This window comes from Sapajus apella, unplaced genomic scaffold (assembly GCF_009761245.1).
Source record: "Sapajus apella isolate SASKATOON/1434 unplaced genomic scaffold, GSC_monkey_1.0 scaffold47, whole genome shotgun sequence".
Taxonomy (NCBI): Eukaryota; Metazoa; Chordata; class Mammalia; order Primates; family Cebidae; genus Sapajus; species Sapajus apella.
The window spans coordinates 7,639,383-7,666,826 of record NW_022436987.1 but is presented as its reverse complement, the minus strand read 5'-3'; the positions used below and the strand labels follow the sequence as shown (position 1 = coordinate 7,666,826).

The window sequence follows — 27,444 nt, the reverse complement described above, 5'->3', positions numbered from 1 at the left end:
TGGGTGGCCCATGTTACTCAAAACTTCATAGTTCAGGCTGGGCATGGTGGTTCATACCTGTAATCCCAGCACTTTGGGAGGCCAACGTGGGCAGATCACCTGAGGTCAGGAGTTCAAGATAGGCCTGACCAACATGGAGAAACCCCATCTCTACTAAAAATACACACAAAAAAATTAGCCAGGCGTGGTGGTGCATGCCTGTAATCCCAGCTACTCGGGAGGCTGAGGAATGAGAGTCACTTGAACCCAGGGGGCAGATGTTGCAGTTAGCCAAGATTGTACCATTGCACTCCAGCATGGGCAACAAGAACAAAACTCTTGACACCAAAAAAAAAAAAAAAAAAAAAAAGCTAGGCCAGTCCTGTCCCCAGCCTTTTTCTTAGGCAATTACATTTCTAGCTAAACTCGTGCTGCTGTCAGCCACCCAGCAGCTTTCCTATCCCAGTCCTGTCATCTTTCTTCTATAATGCCAACAGTCAGGCTGTGTGATGTACAAGGGAGGATCATGTAGTGGTGAAGCATATGGGTTCAAATCACCATTCTGCAGCCAAAGCTGTATAATCCTGTGCAAGTTGTTTAACCTTGTTGTTGCTTCAGTTTTATCATAAAATGAGTATTTTCCTGATGAGGTTGTTGAGAGGACCAAGAGAATGAGAATAAATAAGCAACTCAGCTCAATGCCTGGCAGATGATAAGATCTGAGTTCAAGAAATATTGGCTATTAGTATCTCATTTGAGACTCATACATGGTGTTATCATCACGGCCATTTTATGGACAAGTTATCTGAAACCCAGAATGTAAATTATGGGCTACAGATCACAAGTAGCCAATAACGAGAGAGAGACTAATACTTCAGCTTTTAGAATCTGTTCTCCCAAATATCTAAAGAATCCATACTTTTTTTTTTTTTTTTTGAGAGAGTCTCACTCTTGTCACCCAGGCTGGAGTGTAATGGTGTGATCTTGGCTCATTGCAGCCTCCGGAGGGGAGCCTGTCACTTTGGGCTCACTTTTCCCTTAGGGATATCTGCTAATTTAGATGAAGCAGTCAGAGAAGGAGAAAAGTTATAACAACCTAACAAGGACAAGTAGAAAAAAGTTCAGGTACCACCCAAATCGGGGGACTTCTAGCAAGCCCTCCAAAAGAGTCCACTTGGCTGGTGCAATGACTCATGCTTGTAATTCCTGCACTTTGGGAGGCCAAAGTGGGAGGATCATTTGAGACCAGAAGTTCCAGACCAGCCAGCCAACCTAGCAAGACCACCCCTGACCTTCTCTACCAGAAAAAAAGAAAAAAATTAGCAAAGTATAGCGGTGCACACCTGTAGTCCCAGCTACTCCAAAGGTTGAGGTGGGAGGATCTCTTGAGCCCAGGCGTTCAAGGCTGCAGTGAGCTATGATCATGCCACTGAGCACCTGGGCAACAGAGCAAGACTCCATTTCTAAAAAACAAATGAACAAACCCAGAAGAGCCTAACCTAGCAGACAAGGAGACCATAAAAATATTTTCAGTTAAAAAAAACCCAGCTGAGAAAAATTGTTAATAGTTGATCCAAACAAGAGGAAATAATGAAGTATATGGCAGAAGGAAAAACATCTCAAGTGACAGCTTGGTGACACAGGCAAGAGTAAAGAACAAAGGGTAAATATATGTAAGCCGAAAAGCCTACTCACTATACAGAACAACAGAAATAATACAGGATTTAAAAATATAAATCAAATTAAAATACACAAAAGCAGAAGCATTAAAATTGGGAAGTCAAGAAATGGAGTTGTGTTTTAAGATCCAGGCATTGTCTAGGAAGAAGTGATTTCTACTGGACTCTGATAAATCAAGGATCATGTTGTAATCTCCAGAGTAACAATTAAAGGGATAATAAAAGAGTAACTATAAGTACCAAGATAATGGAAAGAAAATTGGAGTCTAGCTACTTCATTCAGATTTTATAAATTACATGTGTTCTATATCTGTCATATAGAAGGAAGCTTTTCTTTTGTAATCTGTTTTATTTATTTTTCTGGGTTGCTTTTTATTGAATAGCTTAAAACCCAAGATATAGGTAAACTAATCATATCAAAGCAAATTAAGGCAAAACTCAAACCCAAGGTGGCTTTCTCTAAGCAAAGATATCCTTCCTAAATGTGAAGGCCTTCTGTTATGGTTTGAATTGTGTCCCCTAAAAAGGACATAGTACTTCAGAATGGGACCCTGTTTGGAAGTAGAGCCATTGCCAGGGGAACAGTTGCTAAAAATTGTATTTTAGGTCATACTGGAATATGGTGGGCACCTAATCCAACGAGACTGGTATTTTTATGAGAAGAGGAAAATTCGGACACAGACATGCACAGAGGGGATGTGATGCAAAGATACAGGAAGAAGATAGCCACTGGATTGATGCAGCCACAAGCCAAGGGATGCCTGGGACATCCTCGAGGAAGCTGGAGGAGGCGAGGAAGAATCTTCCCCTAGAGTCTCAGAGGGAACTTGGCTCAGCAGACACCTTAATTTTGAATTTCTAGCCTGTAGGACTGGGAGGTAATGCATTTCTGCTGTTTTAAACCCGCTGTACTTGGTGGCAGCAGCCCTAGGAGACTCTCAGTCTTCCAGATCACACTGACCTTGGAAAGGATGAGGGAGATGAAAATCAAGACCTTGGGTGTAATCTCAGTGGCCTGGGGCATAGCCCACACACCATCAACGGGACAAAATGGCATCCCCTGCAGATCAAGATGAGGGTTTTACAAAAGCTCTGGATCCCAATCAATAATCAGAATTATTTGACCACAGCAAAGCAGGAGTGGAAAGAGAGAAGCCAGCCAGAGCCTCTTGGGGATCTCTTTGATCACTGCAAGCAAGGTGTGCTTTTAGGATGAAAGGAATGCATGAGAGATGAAATGCCTGTGGAGTGGGGGTCTTAAGGGAGAAGCCTCATTGCACGTCATTGCACATCCCCCTTGGGAACTCTGGGATATTAGCGGTGGCCTTTGAAGGTCAGCCTGCCTATGAGCATGTCCTCCAGGAGTTCTACCTTTCTGGTAAAGGCTGTCAGGTGGCAGAGATGGAATGGGAGAATAGGACTTCTCTTGGTGGGCAGTGAAGTCACAGGACAGAGTGAGTTGGGCAACCTCTGCCTTAGTTGGTAGCATGGTGGACTGAGGGCAGGGCTGTTCCTGAGGATCACACAGGATGATGCCACTCAAATAACCTCTGATTCAGCCATGGGGGAATGTATCCAAAGTTCTTTGAGACAGATGACCCGCTCACCTACCCATCAGGGGTAATAATGAACTACAGACAGAGGCGGAGAGATTTTCTCACCTGAGCATGACAGCTGAGGGCCAGCTGCAAAAGTGATGCCTGAAAATCAGCAGTTCCTTCTTGGGTCATCTAACAGAGGAATGAAGAACACACAGGGGAACAAGAGCACAGAAACACTTTTAAAGACAGAAAGCAGTAGGTATGAGCCACTGCAGACCCAGCCAGGCGGGGGGAATACCTGGGGCCCCAGTGATTATACTGGTGTGTGGTCCATGTCCCAGGCCACTGAGATTACACCCGAAGTCTTGATTTTCCTCTCCCCAATTCTTTCCTAGGTCAGTGTGATCTGGAGGAGTGAGAGACTCCGCTTCCATCTTTGTTGGGGGAGACATTAAAACTATTCATACAATGGATGTTTCCTTTTAGGGAGGAAGGTTAGAAGTATCATCCCTGACAACGAAATGGAACCAATCACCAAGGCCAGATGGCATCTCCCAGAAACACTAATGGGTATACTTGAAGGAGTATTGGCCAAAGAGCTGTGCAAGGGGCTGGACATCTGGTCAGCAGAGGACAGTTCAAAGAGATGGTCCCCAAAGAGATTCCACAAGCACTCTGGTGAGTCAGACAAAAGCAGAGAGGTGACAGAGCTTTGGTGAGTTTCCTGGCCTAGTTTACCTAGCAGGTGAGAAAAGCTGAGTTCATAGTAGCTATTACCATTATCAGGGTCAGAGGGACTAGGGGAAGGGTGCTGTGATGTTTGGTTTTGCTTTCATTTATTTCTAAGTGAACTGGCAGAGGGAGTGAGTATGAAATTACCAAGCGTGCCCTGAAGGCTCAGAGATGGTGAGTTGCAGCAATGGCTGAAGAGTCTGCAGCTCTGTAAGCCTGAGAAGGTGAGCTGAGCCCCAGCATGTGCCCAAGGAAAACCTGCAAAGCGCCATCAGAAGTGGCTGTTGCTTGGAGCTCTTTGTTCCACACATTAGTGCTGGTAAAACAGGAGCTCTCCTCTGAAGTTATGTATATTTGTTGTTGATGCTCAATGGAAAAATCATTTCAAATATTTGATCCGCAGACAAAAGCTTTCAAACAAAGGGGGCACCTTTGTGTGTAATGATGAGAGCTCTTGGGACTGACGGGTTGATTAATGTGATGTGGCAGTTCTGGTGTATCCTGCACTCACAGTTTAAGAATATGCATGTGCTGGGGTTAAGAAAAGAGGTAAAACGAACAAACTGAAAGGGTGTAACTTGAAGGAAGAGGTTAGTTCTGTGCAGAAGGAAACGTTCCTGTTGAGTGAATTCAATACAAAACCAGGTAAGAAGGTGAGAGAAAGGTGGAGGCCGGGGCTACCATAAGCCTCATCCCTCCCCTTTCCCAGCCCTGAAAATAGCTTTCTTTGTTGAAGAATACACCTGAGGTGAGCCTTCTTCACTCATCCTCCCATTCAAATCCAATTTGCTACTCAGGTAAGTCCTTCCAGGTGCCTTGTGGTAATAAAACCTCCCGGGTTAATTCACAGACTCTCACAGAAAATCAAAGCTCTGCCCAGGCTCTTTCACCGAGAATAAAGAAATGAAATGGATGCTGCCCTCAGAGGTGCCAGACCAAGCCCACATGAAAATGTTTTGATTCCTGGGACACAAAACCATTTATTTTTGGTTCATTTCAGTATCTATAGCAGTGCACAAATAACACATTTCCATCCACATGAATAGTTTCCAATTGTTGGAGCAAATTAATCTTTTACAAGCTACTCAGCAGTGAGGTTAGAAGATAAACAGATGAAATCGTACACTTTCCCCTGTATGTGAACTTTCTTATTACAATAAACTCCCACATTTGAGCTCACCACATCCAATGACTGCTGCTCTCTGTTCATGTGGCAGCCCCAGCTGCCCCCTGCCACCTCTGCCCTGCTGAGGTAGTTCTCTGATCAACCACCTGGGTGGGGCATGCTGCCATTTTCAGTTTGGAAGGAAAAGCCTGTAAATCTGCTTCCTGGGAAGAGAGACACTGCTGAATTGTCATTTGCCTCCAGAATGCAGAAAACATCAATTTCATTGCAGCTCATCAGGGTTGGAAACACCTGCCACTTCCTTTCTCAGCTGCAATTAACATGCTGCATCTTGGCATTGATTGAGTCCAAGCAGCCTAACACTGCCAAAGTCTAGGTTTAAATGAAACAGTACAACCTGATATTATTTTTCACAGTTTCAAAAACACAAACTTATTTTTATTGCCAAAGAAGCACTGTGATCATGGGGAATATGCCTTTATGCTTGAGATAAGCATGAGCAGAATAGGTGATGCTTATAATAAAAATAGCTTTCATCTTTGTATTTGGGGATGGTACTTATTTCTTGATCTTTCTATTTATTTGGAGTCCACCTCCAAATAAATACAAAGATCAAGACTTTATTAATTAAGGAGTAATATTCTTTCTGTATCTTAGCATCTGGTACAGGGCCACAGAACCCCATGGGCATTCAGAGGATGTTAAATAAATAGACACATAAATGGTTTGGGACAGCAAGCTTAAGAACTGTCCTTTTGGCCCAACTTAGGTAAAATTCTGACCTTACAACTATCATAAACACTTTGATTTAACTTAGAAGTGTACGAGACTGACTGTGAAAGATGACCTGAGGCTAGGCCTTCTGTCCCATTCAAAGTCCTAAATAATTGGGCCTTGATCACATTCACTAGTGCCCTTTTATGGGGCAGTGCAGACTCTGCGTTCATCATAATCCTACTCATATTGTATACAAAGAAACTCTTCAAAATGTACAATATTTTACATTTTGAGAGTCTTAGAACACTCTTGTAAATAAGGAATGGAATCATTTCAGATAGTTCAACAGAAACAATATTTGTTTCCACTGGATATGCTGAAATGGTTTTATGTACTAGTAAAACAGAAAAAACAGAAAGCCAGTGTATGTAGAAAACTGTTAAGGATGAGGTTTATGTTTTAAGTTGGCCAGATAAAACTGAGCCGTAAACCACAGAGCACAGTCTGTGAAATAAAGTGAACAAATTGCTTCTCTCATCTATTAACAGAATACTAGAGGCCAAGAACCACCTTCTCTCTCAGCCCTCTTGGTAGACTCATTCTTAGGGATGGAAATAAAGGAAATTAAAATAAGTGGCCATTAATTCTTTTGCACAATAACAACTCAAACATGACACACTTGAGCATGATCTATTAAATGTATGCAAGCATCAAAGGATGTACTTTTATGCAATGGACAGAAAAGACTGGGGCCTGAATATTACTGCATATTCTAGAATGAAAACTGAAGTTATAAATCTTTTTCTTCTAATGAGTTGATATTCCTGTGCATCCATAATCTTACCTCTAAATGCCTGATAGGTCTTTTCCAAATTATAACACCTGAAAACCTGAATTATGAGGAAATCATATTATCAATTCTCACCAATATACAAATAAATAAAAATAGATATCCAGAAATGGTACTGTTTTCATAGGTGGGTAGGAAGGTAGATGCCTCCTCATATTGCCTAATAATAGAATTAAGGCACTGGAAGAACTGATTCTTATTTTAAAAAAAAAAAAAAAAAGGAAGGAAGGAAGGAAAAGAAAAAAGAACTACAACCTTTGGAGCTTGGTATAGCATAGAAAGATTGTGCTTAAATATAGCCCAAAGCGTTGGCTGACTCAGGAAATCCAGTTATACATCTACTTGTCTGCTGGCCAGATTGGTGTGCGCAGAGAGCATCTCCGACAGAAGCAGTTCACGGATCAACTTGAGAGAAATTTGGTCTCCAGTCAGAGCCAACTGTTGTAGAGCACCTTTTGTCTAATGAAACATTGAAACACTTGCCGAAATGAGAGCAGCCAAATATACAACCAAGAGTTCTTTAGTGTTTCTCTTATCAATAACAGACTAAATCTTCAAAGAATCCCAGTCAGCAAAAACAATCAAATGTTTTATGACAACACATCACCATATTAAATCTTCTCTTCTTTGGCCCCCATGGGAACCATCAAAATGCTCCAGGAATTCTAACAACTCAGGACAGAAACTCCATCTTCCAGTTTTCTTTTCAAACTGAAATGTCATTAAAAAAATCCATGACCCAGTTTGGGATGTGGTAAATAGGGTCACTGCATTCAGCTCTCCCTCTAAGTCAGAAGTGATTTTGTCCTTGCTCTGTAGAGTTCCTGGGGAGAGGGAGAGATACTTCCCTCTCCGAGTCTAAGAAGACCACCAGCAAGAAGTGTTCCTTCTCTTGTACCCTAGCATGTTCAGTTTCAGTAGCAGCACCAACCTCACGAATATTTTATCAACAAATAAAATAAGTTCCCTTTTTTTTTTTTTTGCCATCATCAACACTTATTTTAAAGTACTTTAAAATTATTCCTTTTCTGAAAACGCTTTTTATTATTTTCCAGGGGGGCATAAAAACTGTAGCATGGGGACAAAAAGGTTTTCTAAGCCAGCAGTGTTTGGTGAACACTAACAATCCCACTGGCATAAAGTTAAAGTTTTATTTCCTTTCCTCTTAAAATAAAGGCTCAAATGTTCCATTAAGCTCTCATTGCTTATGTATATTATATTAAGGCTTACAAATGCACCTGGTAAATTAAATTCACCCTGGATTGAATTAACACCTGCTATATGAGTTATTTGTTTTATGTAATCAGTAATCTCAAGGTTTCTCCTCTTTCTCTGGAAACACAATTTAAATATTAACCTAATCTTTAAACTGTGGCTGCTTCTTTCTGACATTTGGAAACCGGTCATCCATATAAAAAAGGCAAATATGGATATATTAGTGGAAAGGCAGCTTCTCAAAAATCTTAAAGTATGTAACTCAATGAATTGGGAAGAAAAATGATAAAAGCAACAGGAAAGTCAAGTCTTTGTGTCACTTTCTAGGGAAAACAATGCTGGTCATTTGCCAACAACACCTCCAGTCTGAGAGCCTGGCTGAAGCTGACTGCCAATTTCCAAAGAGTCTTTGGGTTCTCTTCATTATAATCTGGAAGGACCATGGGAAGGTGCTGTGCGTGCAAGAGAATTTTAATTTTAACAAATGCACTAAGGTGTAACTTAAGTTCCAGCGATGATTAATCCTGCAGAAGGACCCGTGAGGGTATGCGGTGCACTTGGCCTGATCTGTCCCAGCTTGCAGCCAGGGAGAGGGATCATGAGCCTCCTCAAGTCCTGCTCAGCTGACAGCGGCTGGAGAATATGAAGCTTTCAAAGTGCTGGTCCTCTGCTTTTTCTCTGACACGTTGTTCCTCTAAGGAATTGACAAGTTTGTCCCTTTGCGTAATCACTTGCATCAGCTCGGTGAATATTTCTTGCTCTTCATTTAGATCCTTCTCATCTTTCTGGCTCTCTAAAGAAAAAAAGAAAAACACTGGGCTCAGAGAAGATTGGGCCCCAGGAGAGTTCTTGGCATGGACATTCTCGATTGTTGTGGACTTGTTCTGCCTTTTAATTTTAATGGAGAAAACAAGGAAATGAATTTAACACCAAGGAACCGCCTTTAAAGCCAGAGAGAAGAAAAGTGGGTGCAGTGAACTAGTTCACTCAGTTTTCATCTTGAAGATATGTACAAAGCGACAGTGAAAATCCCTTTGTAAGAAAAAGAACTTAATACCAGCCAAGCCCTATCAGGTCCCCCAACCTTCTCTCTACCCAGAAGAGAAACCATCAAAACAACAAAAAGGTGGTTTCCATAAACATGTCTGAGCGACAGCAAAGAAATCTGTGAGAAGTTTCTAATAAACCATCTATCTGCACCAGGGGCTACTGTTTCAATGACCAGAATCTTTTTTATTTTTCTGAGACAGAGTCTCGCTCTGTTGCCCTGGCTGTAGTGCAGTGGCATGGCCTTGGCTCACTGAAACCTCCGCCTCCTGGATTCAAGTGATTCTCCTGCCTTAGCCTCCCGAGTAGCTACGATTATAGGTGCCTGCCACCAAGCCTGACTAATTTTTTTGTATTTTTAGTAGAGATGAGGTTTCATCATGTTGGCCAGGCTGGTCTCGAACCCCTGATCTCATGATCTGCCCACCTCAGTTTCCCAAAGTGCTAGAATTATAGTTATGAGCCACTGTTCCCCGCCAGAATCTCTTTTTACCTGTAGTTAATGACAAACTGTAGCCTTTTGTGTAGGGACCACAGGGAAGCAAAGTGAGGCTACAGACAGGAAGGTGTTTCCACACTGACTCTGCTTTTCCCTTTGTCTTCGCTAGTACCTGACCTTGATAATTGGCCTGAGGCATTCAGTTGCCTGGGGGAGAGAGGATTGTTAGAAGATAAAAGGAGAATAGGAAACAAGTAGTAATGAGCTTTGGACACAGAAAATAGGAATTTGAAGCCAGATTTAAGTCTTGTCAAGCAGATGATTGCCTTGGGAGAGACCTTTCTAAATTCCTAGAGCCTCTCTGTCTAACACATGGAGGACTGGGTGGGAAGCTCCATCCCAGAGTACAGAGGGTGCCACTGTCCCTTGTCAGGCTTAGCTCTGAGGTCTGGGCCAGGAAGCAGGTAGATCTGATGAAAGGGAGACAAAGAAGCACTACCCCTTGTACCTCAAGATTTAAGCAGAGAAGGGAGAGACAGGAGGGGCAGAGGCACGTTCGATCTCTCCGTCTGGGCCTTGGAAGCCCCAAAGGGGGCAGGAAATGTCATATCTCATTTGATGGGAACAGTGGAGGAGGGAGGTGGATGGGGGAGGGAGGTGGATGGGCAAAGGACTCTTGCCCTGCCCTTGTTCAGAATTCTGGAAAGAAGCCAGCCTAAAGGACATCCTTATGTATAAACATAAGACAGTACTTCATGATTGGGCAGAGAAGAAGGGTCTGAGTGTGGCCCCCCAGATCTCGGTGTGCTGTATGTGGCATGGGTGGAGCCTAGAAGCGTCCACTTGCCCCACTGTTGCCAAAGACAGCTGGCTGGTGGACCTGCCACAGGGCTCCCCTATGGAGCAAAGTGACCCCACAGGAGACACTGTCTGGCGGCACTGAATGGAGGATGTGCTGAGGTGAGGCTGGGTGAGCCAGGAATGCCCGCAGGCTCCCAGGCATGCCGAGAGCGTGGCCAGACTACAGATGACACCAGCACACACCTCAGCTGTGGATGCCAGCAGAGAGAGTTGCAGCCCAATGATGGTGGATGCTGTGTGGGGACTCAATGAGCAGAGCCGGCCACACGGATTCCTAATGCTACAAGGTTATACAGACCTGCCTCTTCCCATTACCTGCCAGTCACCCTAGGGAGAGATGCAGAAAGGAGGGGTGGCATCTTCAAGACTGCACATTTTCATCCCAAAGAGACTGAGCATCTCCTACAAGGACTGTTTAAGTTATTGCATCAGATTAAGTTTACCCATAGAGGGATAAAGAGTTCCTATTTTTTTCCTTGCTAATTAGTGGGAGGAAGCATATGCAGAAGATGAGCTCCGGTACAGACAGAAGAAAGAAACTACATTTTTTGGATACATCTGAGAGGAGTGAGCAAAACGTATGACCTTTACTCCTTAGTAAAAATGTTTTTAAAAAGAATCAAGTCTTTGGTGGTATTTATTTACTATCCTTAAACAGAACAAATTAAACTCTTCAGATATATAAATCTGATATTAGTTAGACCCTAGGTTTATTAAATTAGATATATTCCAGGATTACTGCTCAGTTAATAAACAGCACAGAAAAAAAAATCCTCTCTCTGTTTAGGCTTGTTGCGGATGGACCCATCGGAGCTCCTTCTGACATATGAAAGATGATTTATACCACTTTAGTCTGCACAGGGCTGCTGCGTAAGGATTTTGTTAGAATTCTGTTGCTATAAAGAAATGGTCTGCAAATCAATGCCATATGGGAAAGGACAGGAGACCCTGATCTGTGATCTATTCCTAAATCTTAGCACTACCATTTACCTTGTGCACGTTATTTAAGTTCTCTGAGACTCAGTTTTCTAATTTGTAAACTGAGTGCAAAAACACCTAAATAAAAATAAGTGATAATGATGCCTAATATTTGCTAAGTACTTGCTCTATACTGGACAACCTCATAAGGTAGGTGCAGTGTTAGTTCCATGAGGTATAGACCTTCTTTAAGTTGTTCTTTTAGATCTAGGACTGAATATAGGAAGGTCATGCATGGATCTGGCGCCACAAACACTTGGGCACAAAACAGAGTGAATATGCCTCTGGCGGGAACTAATAAATGCATACAGCAGTAACAGCCATATATCTCCACCCTCCCTCCTTCCTGTGGGAATCGTTTTCTCATGTGTGATGCCCTGGCCCTGCCTAACGCTGGGAGAGAATGTTTCCTCTACCAGCTCTAGTGTCTGGCAGCACTGGGCCCACCTTTCCCTGTGATCCCGAAGCCCTTCTGTTGTGGCCTTCATCTCACTGAACTAGCATTACTGGTCTGGGGGTGTTAGTCTTCCCAGTGGGACCACAAAGTCCTACAGGGCAGGGGTTGCTCTTTACCCCATCCAGGCCCATAGTTCCCAGTAAATGTGTGTTAAATGAATGGGTGGATCCGTGAATGAATAAGTGAACATAGGACTGTGTTCCTACTGCCACATGGGATGGGGAAAACACTGTCATCACAGCCCAAGTGAAGGAGGCTAAACGGGGCTTGTGGTGCTGGTGGGGGCAGAAGGCAGGCTGGCTTTTGACCTTCCTCTGACTCGCTGGCTGGCAGGAAGAGCGCCCCGCTCTGGGATTTGCAGCACGCTCTGCTCAAGAACCTTTCTGGGGGAAAGTGTTCCAAACAAGGGCCCAGGACATCAGCATACTCACCCTCCTTGAGCATTTTCTCTCTCAGTTTCTGCTCCAGTCTGCTTTGATGGTCTTCTAATTCTAGTTCCTGGGCCCTGGGTATGAGAAAATGTTCTGACTTTATTACTAGAGATTTGTGAGGAAACATTGCTGAACAAGCCCATTGAGAGTAGCTATAGCTTTCTTTTTTCTTTATTAAAATTGGAGTCTTAGCCTATCTTTGTTTTTTATTATAATTATTATTATTTTTGAGGCCAAGTCTTATTCTGTTGTCCAGGCTGGAGTGCAGTGGTGCCATCTCAGCTCACTGCAACTTTTGCCTCCACGGTTCAAGTGATTCTCCTGCTTCAGCCTCCTGGGTAGCTGGGATTACAGGCGTGCACCACCCTGCCCAGCGAGTTGTTTTTTTTTTTTTTTTTTTTTTTTTTTTTTTTTGAGATAGAGTTTCACTCTTGTTGCCCAGGCTAGAGTGCAATGGCACAGTCTTGGCTCTCTGCAACCTCCGCCTCCTTTGTTCCAGCGATCCTCCTGCCTCAGCCTTCTGAGTAGCTGGGAATACAGATGCCTGCCACATGCCCAGCTAATTTTTGTGTTTTTAGTAGAGACAGGGTTTCACCATATTGGCCAGGCTGTTCTCCTGACCTCAGGTGATCCACCCTCCTTGGCCTCCCAAAGTGCTGGAATTACAGGCATGACACCATGCCTGGCCTTAGCCTGTCTTTAAACTGAATGTTCTGCTGCTGCTGGGATCTCTGAAGGTGCCTGAAAAGATTGCTGAGATGCACTGAACTGAAGAGACCAGGGGGCAGCGGCTGAAGGCTGCAATGTGCTCTCAGTAGCTTTGGAAGGCCAGCCAGACCATCCTTTAGGGATGGGGTGGGGGGTGAGGAGAATAGTGAAGAAATGACTAGCATAAGCCCTGGGAGAAGCAATGACAATCAAATACTTTTGTCTCTTTTAGGAGTAACCTGACTTAGAGCATTATCTCCAATGACTCTCAAGTCTCTGTGGTAAATGAGAAAACAAAATGGAGGAAACAAAAGTGAGACATTTTTGTGTGGGTGGGGGCTTAAAACTCAGGCAACTCTCCAGCTGGCTGTAGGAAAGGTGGAAAGAGTCAGTGAGGCTTTAGGGTAGTCAAGCTTGAGTGCTGGGGACTCAGCATTTCCACTGAGAGGAGCAGCAAAGTCAAGAAACTAGTGAGTCCTCAGTGAAGGTCAGATGGAGCTTCAGTCTTCCATGCTGGGGGAGGCGGGTGTGTGAGCTTCCCACAGGCGAGCCCAAAATGCCACTCTGAAGTTCTCAGGAGAAATGAGAACCACACACAGGTGTGGCAGTGGTCAGAGGTGAGAGCTGAAGTTGTGTGATCCCTAAAAGGAAGACTATAGAGAAAGAAAGAGTTTGAAAACAGAAGCCTGAAAATACCTACACTTAGAAGCCAAACAAAAAGGTAGACCAGGAAGAAGCCATCCAAAGTTTGGAAGGACAAAACAGAAAATGCGCCATCACAGAGACAAGCAAGCGATGTTTTGAGAGAAAAGAGAAAGATCAAGGGTGTTCACTGCAGCAGAGACTTGAGGAGGGTGAGGGCTCAGACTAGGTCCCTGGGTTTGACCTGGTGGGGCATCCTCTTCCAGCCTCCACCTGTCATCTGCATGTGTATCATGCATCGCCCCTATGAGTGCTGGGGTCACTTTGTTATACCCTGTTACTGGTGTTATTTTTACTACTTCTGCTACTACAGGGGCCAAGGTCCCTGCCTCTTGTTATCAACCCTAAACTTCTTGTGGCCCACTGTGGTAGCCAATGGAGATGGTTTGGTCAGATCTTCCTTTAAGAGAACTTTCTGGGAGAAGCATAGTGAGCTTACTGCAGCTGCTGCAAAATCCACTTCCATGTCATGCAGACTGGGCACAGAGGTGCTGCAGTTGCCCATTCCTGCCCTGCATGGAGCTCCTGGATGCTTGGTCTTTGCACTGATGTTCCCATTGATTGGCCAAGACTTTCTCAGAGCTATGCTGAATCTGGGGCTCCTCCCGCCCAATTCTTCTTCCTCCCTATGCTCCTTTTACAGGCATCAGAACTGCAGTGGAGTCTGGAGACTTCTCACTTCCTACTGCTCCCTCTCCCTTCACAGACATTTCCCCCAGTAGACCTCTTGTTATTCCAAGTGTCTTGACATCTGGTTCCCAAAGGCCTTGATTCAACACACCAATAAGATATTTCTCCATGCTCATTCAGGGCTTTCTCCAAACTAAAACCCATCCTTTAGCAGAGCTCCTACAGGCCTTTGTCCAGTTCACATGCCCAAGTTTTCCGATTCACTCTCCTTTGAGAGGAAAGTCCTTCCAACAGTGCGTTGACTAGGGAAGCTGCAGTTATGGGATGCAAGCGGCAGCTGTGCCTCCCTGACTCTCAGGCAGACCTTTCTATTACCATGGAGCTCTTCTGGGTTTTCTTATTACTATTGTGCTATGCATGTGCACATCTGCCTCCCTCAAAACAACAAGCCTCTAGAAGATGGAGTCTAAGACCTTATTCACCTTTATTTCCACAGAACCCAGCAGAGTTCCTGATGCATGGGATGTGCTTGATAAATTTCTTGACAATTTTTAAATAATTTTTACATTTTTATAATTTATCATTCACACCTGGCCTCAATGCAGACACTGTAGCTATATAAAAAGGGCTTTGTAGTCAGGTAGAGTGGACAAATTACTTAGTTTCCCTGAGTCTCAATATATGCATCAACTTAAAAAGTTGTAATAAGGCTGGGCAGGGTGACTCATGTCTGTAATCCCAGTACTTTGGTAGGCCGAGGTGGGCGGATCACCTGAGGTCAGGAGTTCAAGACCATCCTGGTCAATATGGTAAAACCCTGTCTCTACTAAAAATACAATAATTAGCTGGGTGTGTTATGCACCTGTAGCCCCAGCTACTTGGGAGGCTGAGGCAGGAGAATCACTTAAATCTAGGAGGCGGAGGCTGCAGTAAGCCAAGATCATGCCACTGCACTCCAGCCAGGGCAACAGAGCAAGACTCTGTCTCAAACAAATAAACAAACAAAAAGTTGTAATAAAACAAATCACCACTAGAGATGACCCCCCTTCTTCCCCATTCCTGGCATTACCTTCCATGTCAACGGAACTCAATGAATGTAACTCTCGTCTGCCTTTCCCAACCCTACCCATCCTCACTCTCACCCCAGGGGAGGTAAACTTGGGAAAAATAGACTATGTGAGCCCAACTCATTCCTCTCTTTCTCTCCCAGGCTCAGCCAGTCTTCAGCAAACACGTATTCTCAATAAGCCTTGCCATAGTTCTAGGGCAAGGTTTTTCAACCTTGACACTTTTGACATTTTAGGCCAAATAATTCTTTTTTGGTGGTAGGAAAGGACTGTTCTGGACTTTGTAGAATGTTTAGTAGCATCCTTGGCCTCTACTCACTGGATATCAGTAGCAACCCCGCACCCAGATGTGACCACAAAAATGCCTTCAGCGATTGCCAAATATCTTCTGTGGTTACTGCCCCTGGCTGAACCCCACTAGTCTAGGATAACAGCCTTGCCCCTAAGGAGCAGGTAAGTCCACTATCTTTTGTAATTAGATAGGTATATGTCTACTTCTGGAGTTGATTAGTGTAGTGGGTTGAATGGTGATCCCCTAAAAGATATGTCTATATCCTAACCCATGGAAACTGAATGTGACCTTATTTGTAAAAGGTCTTTGCAGATGCAATTAAGTTAAGGACCTTGAGATGAAAACATTCTGGATTATCTCAGTGGATCCTAATCCCAATGACTCAAGTGTCTTTATAAGAGCGAAAGAGGAGACGACACAGACACCCAGAGAAGGCTGTGTGAAGGCAGACGCAGACACTGGAGTGATGCTGCCACCAACTCAGGAAAGCTCGGAGCCAGGAAAAGTGGCAAGGTCAAGAACGGCTCTCCCAACACCTTGATTTTGAACTTCTGGCTTCCAGACAGTGAGAGAATAAATTTCTGTTGTAAGGCATCCAGTCTGTGATAATTTGTTATTGCAGCCTAGGAAATTAATACAACTAGCCAGCACATCTGGGCTGTCATAGTAAGCCATGTACCAGCCATTATAGAAGCCATTATTGGTAATAAAGATAACATTTTGATGTTCCATCTATTGACTTGGTTGTCTTCTTTCTCACCTGGCTCAGAACCCAGGAAGGAAGAGTGGTAATATTTATTATACCCCTTCAAAAGCCCTTAAAATTACCTCCTGGGATTGGGGCAAAAATGAAATGAGACAGCATAAATGGAAGCACCCAGCATGACTTGTGGCACTTAAATTTATACTGTTACCTTTTCCCTCTAGAATGATGACAGGCATAGTGACCTTCACCTTTTTCAGAGTGTGGTGAGATCTATCTCCACTTTTTGATCTCCCAACCAGGCTGCAACTGCTCATTCAGAGAGGACAGCCAGATGGATCTCAGTCATTCATTCTCTTAAAGCCACAGAAGTGGTCAGGCATATGTCACTGAGTCCTTCCCAAGATTCATACTCAGAAGCCAGACACAGCCTTCCTGTTGCAGTGTGTGATCCCTCCTTTAAGACGGGCTCAGGGAACAGGGATGGATTCAAACTGCCTTATCCAAATGACCTTCAGCTCCAGACCCATTACCCGAAATGTAGTTTAGCCATGGGACTCCGCAGAGAGAACAGACAGCTAAAGATGCTTTGCACTAATGCCAGCATGATATGCAAGACATAACATATCAATTTGCCTCAATCACTACTCTGTATGCACAAGGAGAAAAAGTCCCGAGACTTCGGCCTTGGAGGGTAAGCCACCCTCCTTTCCCCATTTGCTTTTAGGACTCACCGGTATCTGTGTTGCCTTACTTACATGATTAGGAGCTCCGACTCATATCGCATTAATTTATTCTTCTCCAGAACCAGCTTAAACCATTCCTGCAAAAGCTGTGCTTCATCCTGTGTGCCTGAATCTGCTTAAGAAATCAACAGCAAATAGGTTAGATGGGTGTTTCTCTCCCCATGATCAAACTGCTTTGAGCCACTTTAGCAGGTTATGTTTGTAGTGAGAAGAGCTCTGCAGGCAGCACCCCCCACACCCTGTAGATGCCTCTAAGTTATGGACATGACAAATAAAACCCACCTGTGCATGCTCTGGATATGTGTGTCGGGGGTCTTCTCGGACACTTAGGGCATGACTACTCCAGTTCCAATGGTCACATAACCATGACAACATCCCACTACAAACGACCCTCTCCCTGCCTACTCGTATACTCTTTGTAAAACTTATATATGTGTATGCATTACATCCTTCACCAAGGATAACCCTAGCTGCTGGCCATCATTTCCTTCTTTTTCTTCCCCAGATCAAATGGCTACTGAGTGCCCAGGTGGCGTGTGGCTCCCTCCACAGAGCAGGGAAGCTCATACCACATTTGGTCATAGAGGAGTGCTGACTGGCATTTTGATTTTTTTGAACAAAGAAAAGTCAACTAATAAAATAAAGTTATTAACCTTGTGTCTCATGGGGGTAAAGTTATATCCATATATTCTTATTTCTTAGATTATGACCTTTATTAAACAGAAGAAGAATCATGAGAAAACTGGTGTGGCTTCTTAGATATTTAACGTTAGATACTAAATATTTAGGTACTAAAACATTAAAAGGTGACTTTCTAATATTTCGCCCTGAAAGAAGAACACAAGCTGTATGGCAAAGCTCATGGCCATCCTAGAAGGATTTATACTGGAGGGTCCCATACGCAGAGGGGAAAACAAGGCAGACAGAAGATTTGTGTGACCTTGTGCAAGTTGTTTAACTTCTTGGAGCCTCTGTTTCCTCATTGGTTAAATTGAAATAATAAGATGCACAGGCAATATAATAAAAATGAGCTGCTGTTTATTTTGTAGTGATGATATGCCAGTTGATGGGCTATGTACCTTATATGTAGCATCTAATTTAATTCTTATTACCTACTCACTTGTAGATATACTTATCATCACCACTTGGTAGCTGAATAAATAGAGGTTTAAAAGATTAAACTTGCCCAAGTTCACAGTAAGCAGCAAAGCTAGAGCCTGAACTTAACTGAGTCTGATCATAAACCCACGATCTTCACTGCTATGTGTATTTCTCCCTCCCTCCTGCTAAAGTAGTCTTTTAAGGTAAATAACATACCTAGTTCATTGCCTTGCACATAGCAAGAAATCCATAGAAATTAGTTCCCTTTTCTCCCTGTCTCCTGGATCACCCTTTTATTGATAAGGAAATTGGAGCCCAGAAAGATTTATAGTCATCTCTCAGTATTTATGAAGGACTAGTTCTAGGACCCCCTCTTGGATACCAAAATCCACGGTGCTCAAGTCCCTTACATATAATGACATAGTATGTTCAGCTCTTCAAATCTGTGGGTTCCTCATCGGTGGATTCAACCAGCTGTGGATCAAAAATATTCAGAAAAAAATATTTCACAAAGTTCCAAAAAACAAAACTTAAATTTGCTGCACTTCAAGTACTGTGTTGAATCTATTCAAATGAAGTGATTTGTAGGAACTGCGTTTGGTGTTGAGTAATCCAGAGATGATTTTAAAATATGGGAAGAGGTGCATAGGTTATATACAAATATATACAAATACTATGCATTTTTTTTTTTTTTTTTGAGAGAGGGGCTTGCTTTGTTACCCAGTCTGGAGTACAGTGGACAATCGTGGCTCACTGCAACTTCCACCTCCCGGGTTCCAGTGATTCTCCTGCCTCAGCCTCCTGAGTAGCTGGGACTACAGGCATGCACCACCATGCCCAGCTAAGTTTTGTATTTTTAGTAGAGACGGGGTTTCCTCATGTTAGCCAGGCTGGCCTCAGGTGATCTGCCCACGTTGGCCTCCCAAAGTGCTGGGATTACAGGTGTGAGCTGCCATGCCCAGCCTAGTATGTCATTTCATATCAGGGTCTTGTTCATCCATACATTTTGGTACCTGCACAGGAGTTCTGGAACCAGTTCCCGACAGATGCTGAGGGGTGACTGTATTTGCATATAACCTATACACATCCTCTAGGAAACTTTATATTATCTCTAGATTATTTATACTACTGAATATTTAGTATACTGTATTGGTTTTTCCATTTGTGTTATTTTTTATTGTATTATTTAAATTTTTCTCTAAATATTTTCAATTTGCAGATGCAGAAGGGTGGACTGTGTATGCAACATCCCAAATTATTTAGTTTATGGCAAACTGGTGCTAGAATGCAGAGCTTGACTTCTGTTTTATCCATTCACTTAATAATGCCTATCTATCAGACATCTCCTATGTGTTGGTATTGCCTTAGGTACTGGAGATATAGTGATATGTAACGTTACATTGCATGAGAAATTTGCAGATAGTAAGGCATTGTGCCTACCAAAAAGAATCTTATTAGATACTCTTTGCATCAGAGGGACTCAAAGAGCTAGAATAAAATAGAATATTAGAAAATAATCACAATAAAGCAACAAAAAGCACTCTGAGCACACAGGGGAGGGAGGATTTTCCTGATCAGGGTGTGAGGCTGAGCTTCCTGAGGGACTAGGGTGGAAGAACAGATGACACTTTTGAGATGAAATAATGAGGGTGGAAGAGGGCATTTTTCAAGAAGAGGGAATAACTTGAGGAAAGACGAGGGAATGGGAAAGAAGATGGTGGAGACAGAGATTGGGAAGGGCTGAGGGGCACGGAGGGGTGAGCAAGGAGGCCTGGCATTTTATGATGGTCTCATCAGAGAGAGTACTGCTGAGGCATTTGCACTTCATGCTGTAGAATACAAAGGGACATCAAAGGAGGTGGAGTACAAGAACGATGTGTGAAGTATCCTGTATGAAGGACTAAATTGAGAGAAGGAGGAGGGGGGGAAATAAGGTGTTATTCTTTCTTAGGTTTCCTGAGTGAATGAATGTTTGAGCAAACAAACTTATAAACATCGCAGGCCAACATCTTCTAAGCATTGTTTGTGGTGCCAGACAGAGGTAAGTAAACACTGGTTCCAGCTCTTTAGGTAACTGGGAGCTCATGGTCCATTGGGGAAAACCAACGTAGCCAAATCGAATACAACATGCCTCTTGTGAGAACACAGGAGGCAGGCAATTAATTATATGCCGAGAAAGCAAGGGAAAACCTTAGAGAGGAGACAGCAGGTGTGCTCAGTCTAAATGGATGAGAAAGTTTGCCAGGGAGAGGAGGGGAAGAACAAGGCATTCACCCGGGCATTTGTTATTGGATGAGAGAATGAAGTATGCACACCAGAGATCACATAGAACACAGAAGTTAAGGATGTACACTTTAAACTCAGACTTGGGATCAAAATACTGCTCCTCTACTTCCCATTGTGTGGGCTTGAGCTGTTATCGGAGCCTTCCTAAGTCTCAGTCTTTTTATCTGCTGTGCAGCTGCAGTGGGGTTATGCACACAAAGCCCTTATCTCAGTCCTGGCACATAGTATACGCTGAATAAATGGGAACAGTCACTGCTGAAATCATACAATATAAAGGTGGAAGAACCGTCTGAGGTCATCTGGTCCAGCCATTAGCCAATGCAGGAATTCCCTCCACTCTTCCCTGACAGGTGGCTGCTCTACAATTGTCCATGGGAAGAGGGGGCTCCCTGCTGTGCAGGGCTGTGTACTTTAAGTCCTGAACAATTCTTTCTATTGGCCTCCAATGTGTTAACCACTAGCCACTGATTCCAGTTTTTCTCCCTAGAGGATAATGGAAAATGGTAACTGTATATTTTACATGACAGATCTTCAGATATTTGAGGACACATCTCACAATTCACTGAAGCTTGCTCTTTTCATAGTCAGCACCTCCAGATCGTCTGTCATATAGTGAAAGGAAGGATGCCCATTCTGCTTACCCTATGATTTTCCATGATATATCTTAAAGAGACTCTAGAATTAAACAGTATAGAAACAACACAAAATGGAGAGACCCTCTCACACCTTCATCTTATGACATCCAGAGACTGCAGAAGTCTTTTTAGCAGCGTCTTCACTGGGCCTCTTATTTACTAGTAAATGAACTCTGGCCTTTCCACAGTAGTAGTAGTTAAGTCTGATACCTTCATCTTCTACTTGTACAAGTGATCTTTTTCATAATCCAATTCAAGACTTTATATATATCTTGTTAAATATCACCTTATTTATTTTGTCCCATTATGGGGACATCGTCTGAATATTTTATCTGGCTGATACATTTCTCCTAACTCTGAGATTTCTGCAGAATTGATAAATGGGCATCCGTACATTTATGTGATATTAGAAAGCAAAGTGTCAGATGGAACTGGACACAGAAGAAAGCCATCTGGCCCATCATTAGGGACCTTTCTCAGCCTTTGGATGAAGCCGACTCCAATTGGAACCATCCAGCCCACCTTGCTATATCTTGTCTATGAGGCTGTTACAGAAATGACCAAGGTCAAAATAATTTCCTAAAATCAAGCTTCATAACGTCTGTTATGTTCATTGGTAGTATAAACCTTGCAACTCTACCCAGAAAAAGAAATGGTATTTGTTTTTCACAACTTCTCAGTAAATACTAATGGTTCCTAGTAATCTCAAATTCTTTCTAAATACAACTTTTCAAATAATTGTTTCTAGAACTTTGACAAGGATCATAAGTCATGTTTATTTTCCATATGAAAAGTGGGAAATATGCGGCCGGGCGCGGTGGCTCACGCCTGTAATCCCAGCACTTTGGGAGGCCGAGGCGGGTGGATCACGAAGTCAAGAGATCGAGACCATCCTGGTCAACATGGTGAAACCCCGTCTCTACTAAAAATACAAAAAATCAGCTGGGCCTGGTGGTGCGTGCCTGTAATCCCAGCTACTCAGGAGGCTGAGGCAGGAGAATTGCCTGAACCCAGGAGGCAGAGGTTGCGGTGAGCCGAGATCGCGCCATTGCACTCCAGCCTGGGTAACAAGAGCAAAGCTCCGACTTAAAAAAAAAAAAAAAAAAAAAAAAGAAAAGTGGGAAATATGCTCCAAAACCTCTTTTGGTTCCAAATTTCTCCATGAGTTTTTAAAGACTAAGGTCATATGTGCAAGCTTGCTCTTCCCTCCCTCCTTTCCTCCTTCCTTCCTTCCCTCCTTCCTTCCTCCCTCCCTCCCTCTCTCTTTCAACTGTATCTCGCCCTGTTGCCCAGGCTGAAGTACAGTGGCATGATCTCAGCTCACTTTAACCTCTCCCCTCAAGTTCAAGAGATTCTCCTGTCTCAGCCTCCTGAGTAGCTGGGATTACAGGTGTGTGCCACTATGCCCAACTAATTTTTGTGTTTTTAGTAGAGATGGGGTTTTGCCATGTTGTCCAGGCTGGTCTTCAACTCCTGGGCTCAAGCAATCCACCTGCCTCAGTATCCCAAAGTGGTGGGATTACAAGTGTGAGCCATCATGCCCAGTCAATGTATAAGATATTTCAAAATCAGGAGCTTAATTCAGCAATCTCTGATTGAGTAATGCTACATCCAAGACACTGTTCTATGTTCCACCTTTCACCTGGGTATATGGCTCTCATTTTTTCCACTTATCTAGATTCAATCCCTTCTAGATATTTGTTTAATGTTTCTAGATTGAGGATCGTTTTTCCTTGATAAACAGAAAAGCTGAGAGCTGAGAATTCTGCCTTTCCTCATCATCTAACATTATACCATCTGCCACACACACTGGGCCTTTCCTTCCTTGTTCTCAATCCAAAAGAAACAGCTTCCAAGACACTATTTTGCTGTCTTTAGAGCATTTTTTGTTGTTGTTTTTCAGATTCAGCCTCTGCTGCATTATGCCCACAAGTTCTAGCTGGATTTTTATCCTGGATTACATGTCCTTTTCTCAATCTTAGGTGTCCTAAAATCTGGCCTGTTAGATTGTTCCCTGTGCTGCCACACTGATTCCCCTTGACACTGTACTTGACAAACACCAGTTGAACAGAATCACTCAAGTTAATTCTTTTTTCAGTGGAATAACTTGCAATTTTATTGGCTACAGTTCATTTTTTTTTTTAATGGGACGAAGTTTCGCTTTTGTTGCCAAGGCTGGAGTGCAATGGTGTGATCTCAGCTCACCTCAACAACTGCCTCCTAGGTTCAAGCGATTCTCCTGCCTCAGCCTCCCGAGTAGCTGAGATTACAGGTGCCCACACCATTCCCAGCTAATTTCTGTACTTTTAGTAGAGATAGGGTTTCACCACATTGGCCAGGCTGGTCTTGAATTCCTGACCTCAAGGGATCCACCCACCTCGGCCTCCCAAAGTGCTGAGATTACAGGCGTGAGCTACGACACCGGCCTATTTTTTTTAGAGTTTCCCTTCCTTCAGTAGTAAAAAGCCCTTTGGGGGGTCTCTGCATGTGAAATCAAGTGCAGGGTTCCAGGGAATCTGCCTTCCCAAAGTGTTGGGTTCAGGGGACTGTGCCCAGCTCAGCCTTGCCTTGCTCTCCACTCCAACCACACACCAAGAGGTTCCTCTATGATTTCCATTAACTCCCTCGTCAGATTCCTTCCTATGGGTTCTGAGGAAGTCAGCATTGCCCCTCACTGTAAACGCAATAGAGCAAAGTGAAAGAAGCATGGGCTTTGAAGTCAATCACACCTTGCTCTGCCACTTACAAATGTGTAACTTTGGGCACGTAACCTCACATCTCTCTGCCTCAGTCTCCTCCTGTGGAAAATGGGGATGGTAATGACAGTACCTACTTTACAAATTGGATTAAATGAGCTGATGCATGTAAAATGCTTAGCGTTGTGCTTGGCATGTAGTAAACCCTCAGTAAACTGTACCATTGTTATTCCTACCTTGCCAGTTCTTCCATCGTCTAGTTCTACGGTTCAATATGGATTATCTTCTGTTCACCTTTAGAATTCAGCTGGAGTATAACCTCTGCCTTGATTATACATGGCTAAACTTTATTTTGTAACTTAACTTGAAGTTAACAAAAACTCATAAGTAATAATTATTTTTTTGGCCTCATGTAAATGAAAAAGTCATGTGGCTGTGTGGATCATCTGCACTTCTTGGGAAGACATAAGCACCTGGTACCTATGCGGATACTTTGCTCATCTCCATCTCCATCTGGTCCCCTGGCTGCTGGTGCATAGAAAGCCCTTTCAAGACATGGCTGGGACTCATGACCAGCTAGGAACCAAGATTTAGTGGCAATGGGGCAGCCAAAATGCAAGCAGCCTCTGGCTGTGACTAGAATGGCCCGGTTCTCCAGTGCTTTCTTTCTCTCACCCTCTGCCTGGGTCCACTATCAACTGGCTCTTCAGTTGCTTCCGTGTCGTCACCTCATGCCTTTTCCTGGACAAAATGTAAGTATCCCACTTGCTGAGGTGAAATGATCAAAACCCAACACAAAATGACTTTTTAGCTCTCAAAATTGCAAAGCACACTATGTCACTTCCAACCACCAAGCCTGGTAAATCTTAGTCCCTGCTTTAGGGTGACTGGCATGTAAAGGTCAGTAATTTTTTTCTTTTTCTTTCTTTCTTTTTTTTGTTTTTTGAGACAGAGTCTCACTCTGATGCCCAGGCTAGGGTGCAGGGGCCTAATTTCGGCTCACCACAACCTCTTCCTCCCGGGTTTGAGTGATTCTTTCACCTCAGTCTTCCAAATAGCCGGCACTACAGGCACGCGCCACCATGCCTGGCTAATTTTTATGTTTTTAGTAGAGATGGGGTTTCACCATGTTGGCCAGGCTGGTCTTGAACTCCTGACCTCAGGTAATCCGCCTGCATTGGCCTCCAAAGGTGATGGGATTACAGGCATGAGCCACCGTGCCAGGCCAATCACTTTTTTTGGAATGAATAGTAGTAGAGAAAAAAATGAACTATTCTATAAACTCATGTTTTTTTTTTTTTTTTTTTTTTTTTTTTTAAGCCATTTTCTTTTGTAGGTAATGCTGAAGACTTCTCTGAATATGTATTGGTATGTTTTTTTCCACGTTGGGTCTTATTTTGTCGTGTGGTTCATAACTATTTCTTTTGATGTGATTTTGCACCTCCTTAGAATCTGTGAGAAGTCCTAATTCAGTATTTGCTGCAATTTTGTTGATGTACTCTTCATCCTCACTGATGGTCTGGGGGCTTCAGGATGCTTTAGAGAAAGTGGAGCAGGAACTCCCGACAGCACTGTGCAGGGCCTCACCCCTGGACTGGCTGCGTTTCAGCCCCTGCCTTTTGTTCTCTGGTCTGTGGTCAGCGCTCCTCTCTGGTGCTCATGCGCAGACCTGTTTTATTCAAGTCTCTACCAACCTTCATAACCGGAGCTCTGGGGATGTCTGCCTCCCACAGGCTCCTTACCTAGACTGATGCAAATCCAGAAAGCTGTGCTGTGGATCTGGCCTGATTCAGTCTTGACAAGCCTAGGATGCTAGTAGCTAGCTCACAATTCCATTCTGGGAGCCAGAGCGTGGCAGCTAAAAAACAAAAATTCAAATCTTTCCCTTTGAAATTACTTTTTTTTTTGTTTTATTTGAAACCATTTATTTTTTAGAAACAAAAAAGAATTAGTTTTTCTTAACTTTGGGCTTTATTAAAATTATATTATACTGTATATATGCTTCCAAAACTTGTTTTAAATTTAAAATTATGTTGTAAAAAGCCATCCATGTCACTCATTCATTTTCACTGCTCTATATATAATTTTCAGTTGTATGACTATACCACAAATTGTCTATTTTCCTAGTAATGGATGTCTGAGTTGTTCTTAGAGTTCTGCTATTATGATTGATGCTGTTATAAGCATTCTTGTATGTGTCTTTTGGCCCATGTGGGTAAGAGATTCTTTTGAATATGTATTAGGAATGAAATTCTTAAATTGTAGGGTACACACATATTCAACTTTACAGCCTAAAGCCAAACTATTTTCCAAAGTGTTGTGACAATTTATTCTCCTACTAACATTAAATAAGAGTGACACTTGTCCTTCACCCTTGCCAAATACTTAGTATTATCAGATTTTTAAAGTTTTGATAATTTAATAGTTTTCAATAGTTTCTTACTATAGTCTGAATTTGTATGTTCCTGTCTTTTTCGTAGGTTTATTGAACATTTAGTATTCTTCTGTGAAAAGTATATTTATGCTATTTATCTATATTTATATTGGGCTGTTTGCCTATTTCTTACTGATTTGTAAGACTGAGAATATTCTAGAATGCTGATTCTTTTTTGGTTATATTTTTTGCAAACACAGTTGACAATCTATATCTGAGGGTTTTACGTCCTCAGATTCAACCAACTGTGGATTGAAAATATTCTGGAGAAAAAAAAGATGACTGTGTCTGTACTGATCACATACAGACTTTTTTTCTTGTCATTATTCCCTAAACAATATGGTATAACAACTATTTACACATTTACAATGTATTCAGTATTACAAACAATCTAGAGATGATTTCAAGTACGCAAGAGTACGTGCATAGGTTGTATGCAGTTACTATGCCATTTTATATCAGGGACTTGAGCACCCTCAAATTTTGGTACCTTCAGGGGTTCTGGAACAAATCTTCTGTGGATAACAGAGTGTGACTGTGTATTTTCCAAATGAGTGGCTTTTCATTTCCTTTAGAGTATCTATTGACTAACAACTTGAGGTCAAAAAAAGATTCTTCTCAACATCTCAAGTTTCAATTTTCACATTAAAGTCCTTAATCTTTATGGAATTGATTTGTTTGTATAGTACAAAACAAGACTCAATTTTGTTTTTTCCTCTATAGAAACCAATTGTCTCAGAATCACTTACTTCCTGTGATCTCTAATGCTACTGCTGGCTTATATCAACTTTTCATATATATGAGATTATATTTGGGTCCTTTGGTGACTTTCAGCAAAGTATTAAAATTGGCTCCTTAAGACAGTGCATGTTTTTTGTTAAATTTACTCCTAGGTATCTTATATTTTTTTATGTTAATATAAGTCACATCTTCGTTGCTTTATTTTCTAGGTGTTTGATGCTGAGATATTCAAATGCAATTAATTTTTCTAGTTTGAGCTTATATCCAGTCACTGTGATTTAGGTCCTTATTATTTTTAATAGTTTATTTGTGCATTTTGGTGAATTCTTCAGATAGACAATCCTCACATCTGGATACAACACCTTTTTTTTTTCTTCCTTTCCAAACCTCTTGCCTTTCCCTGCCTTGTCTTACCACACTGGTTGGGATCTCCTGCACAATGTTAAATAGAAGGCAGAAGAGTAGGCAACAGTATTTAATTACTGATTTTTAAAGAAATGCTTCTATTTAACAGTGATGTTTACTGCATAGTTTTGGAAGATATGTTTCAAATTAAGGAAGTTCTATCCTGTTCTATTGCTTTTTTTGGCTAAAAGTTTTTAGCAAATGGGTGTTGAATTTTGTCAAATGATTTTCCTTCTTCTATTGAAA

The 27,444-nt window shown here is 42.6% G+C and overlaps 1 protein-coding gene across 4 annotated transcripts in view; it reads right to left on the bottom strand.

Moving 5' to 3' along the window:
• Positions 1-4,885: 4,885 nt before the first annotated feature.
• The window catches only part of MICALCL (MICAL C-terminal like), an 84,290-nt gene continuing 61,731 nt past the window's right edge, over positions 4,886-27,444 (bottom strand). For 3 of the 4 annotated variants that reach the window (XM_032240783.1, XM_032240785.1, XM_032240786.1), the window contains 3 exons: positions 16,913-17,015; positions 12,053-12,126; positions 4,886-8,632 (listed from right to left, as the gene is read on the bottom strand). In XM_032240783.1, the coding sequence (XP_032096674.1) occupies positions 8,448-8,632; positions 12,053-12,126; positions 16,913-17,015 (362 nt within the window). In that variant the 3' untranslated portion in view covers positions 4,886-8,447. The remainder of the gene's footprint in view (positions 8,633-12,052; positions 12,127-16,912; positions 17,016-27,444) is intronic. The other variant, XM_032240787.1, reaches the window with a different exon arrangement.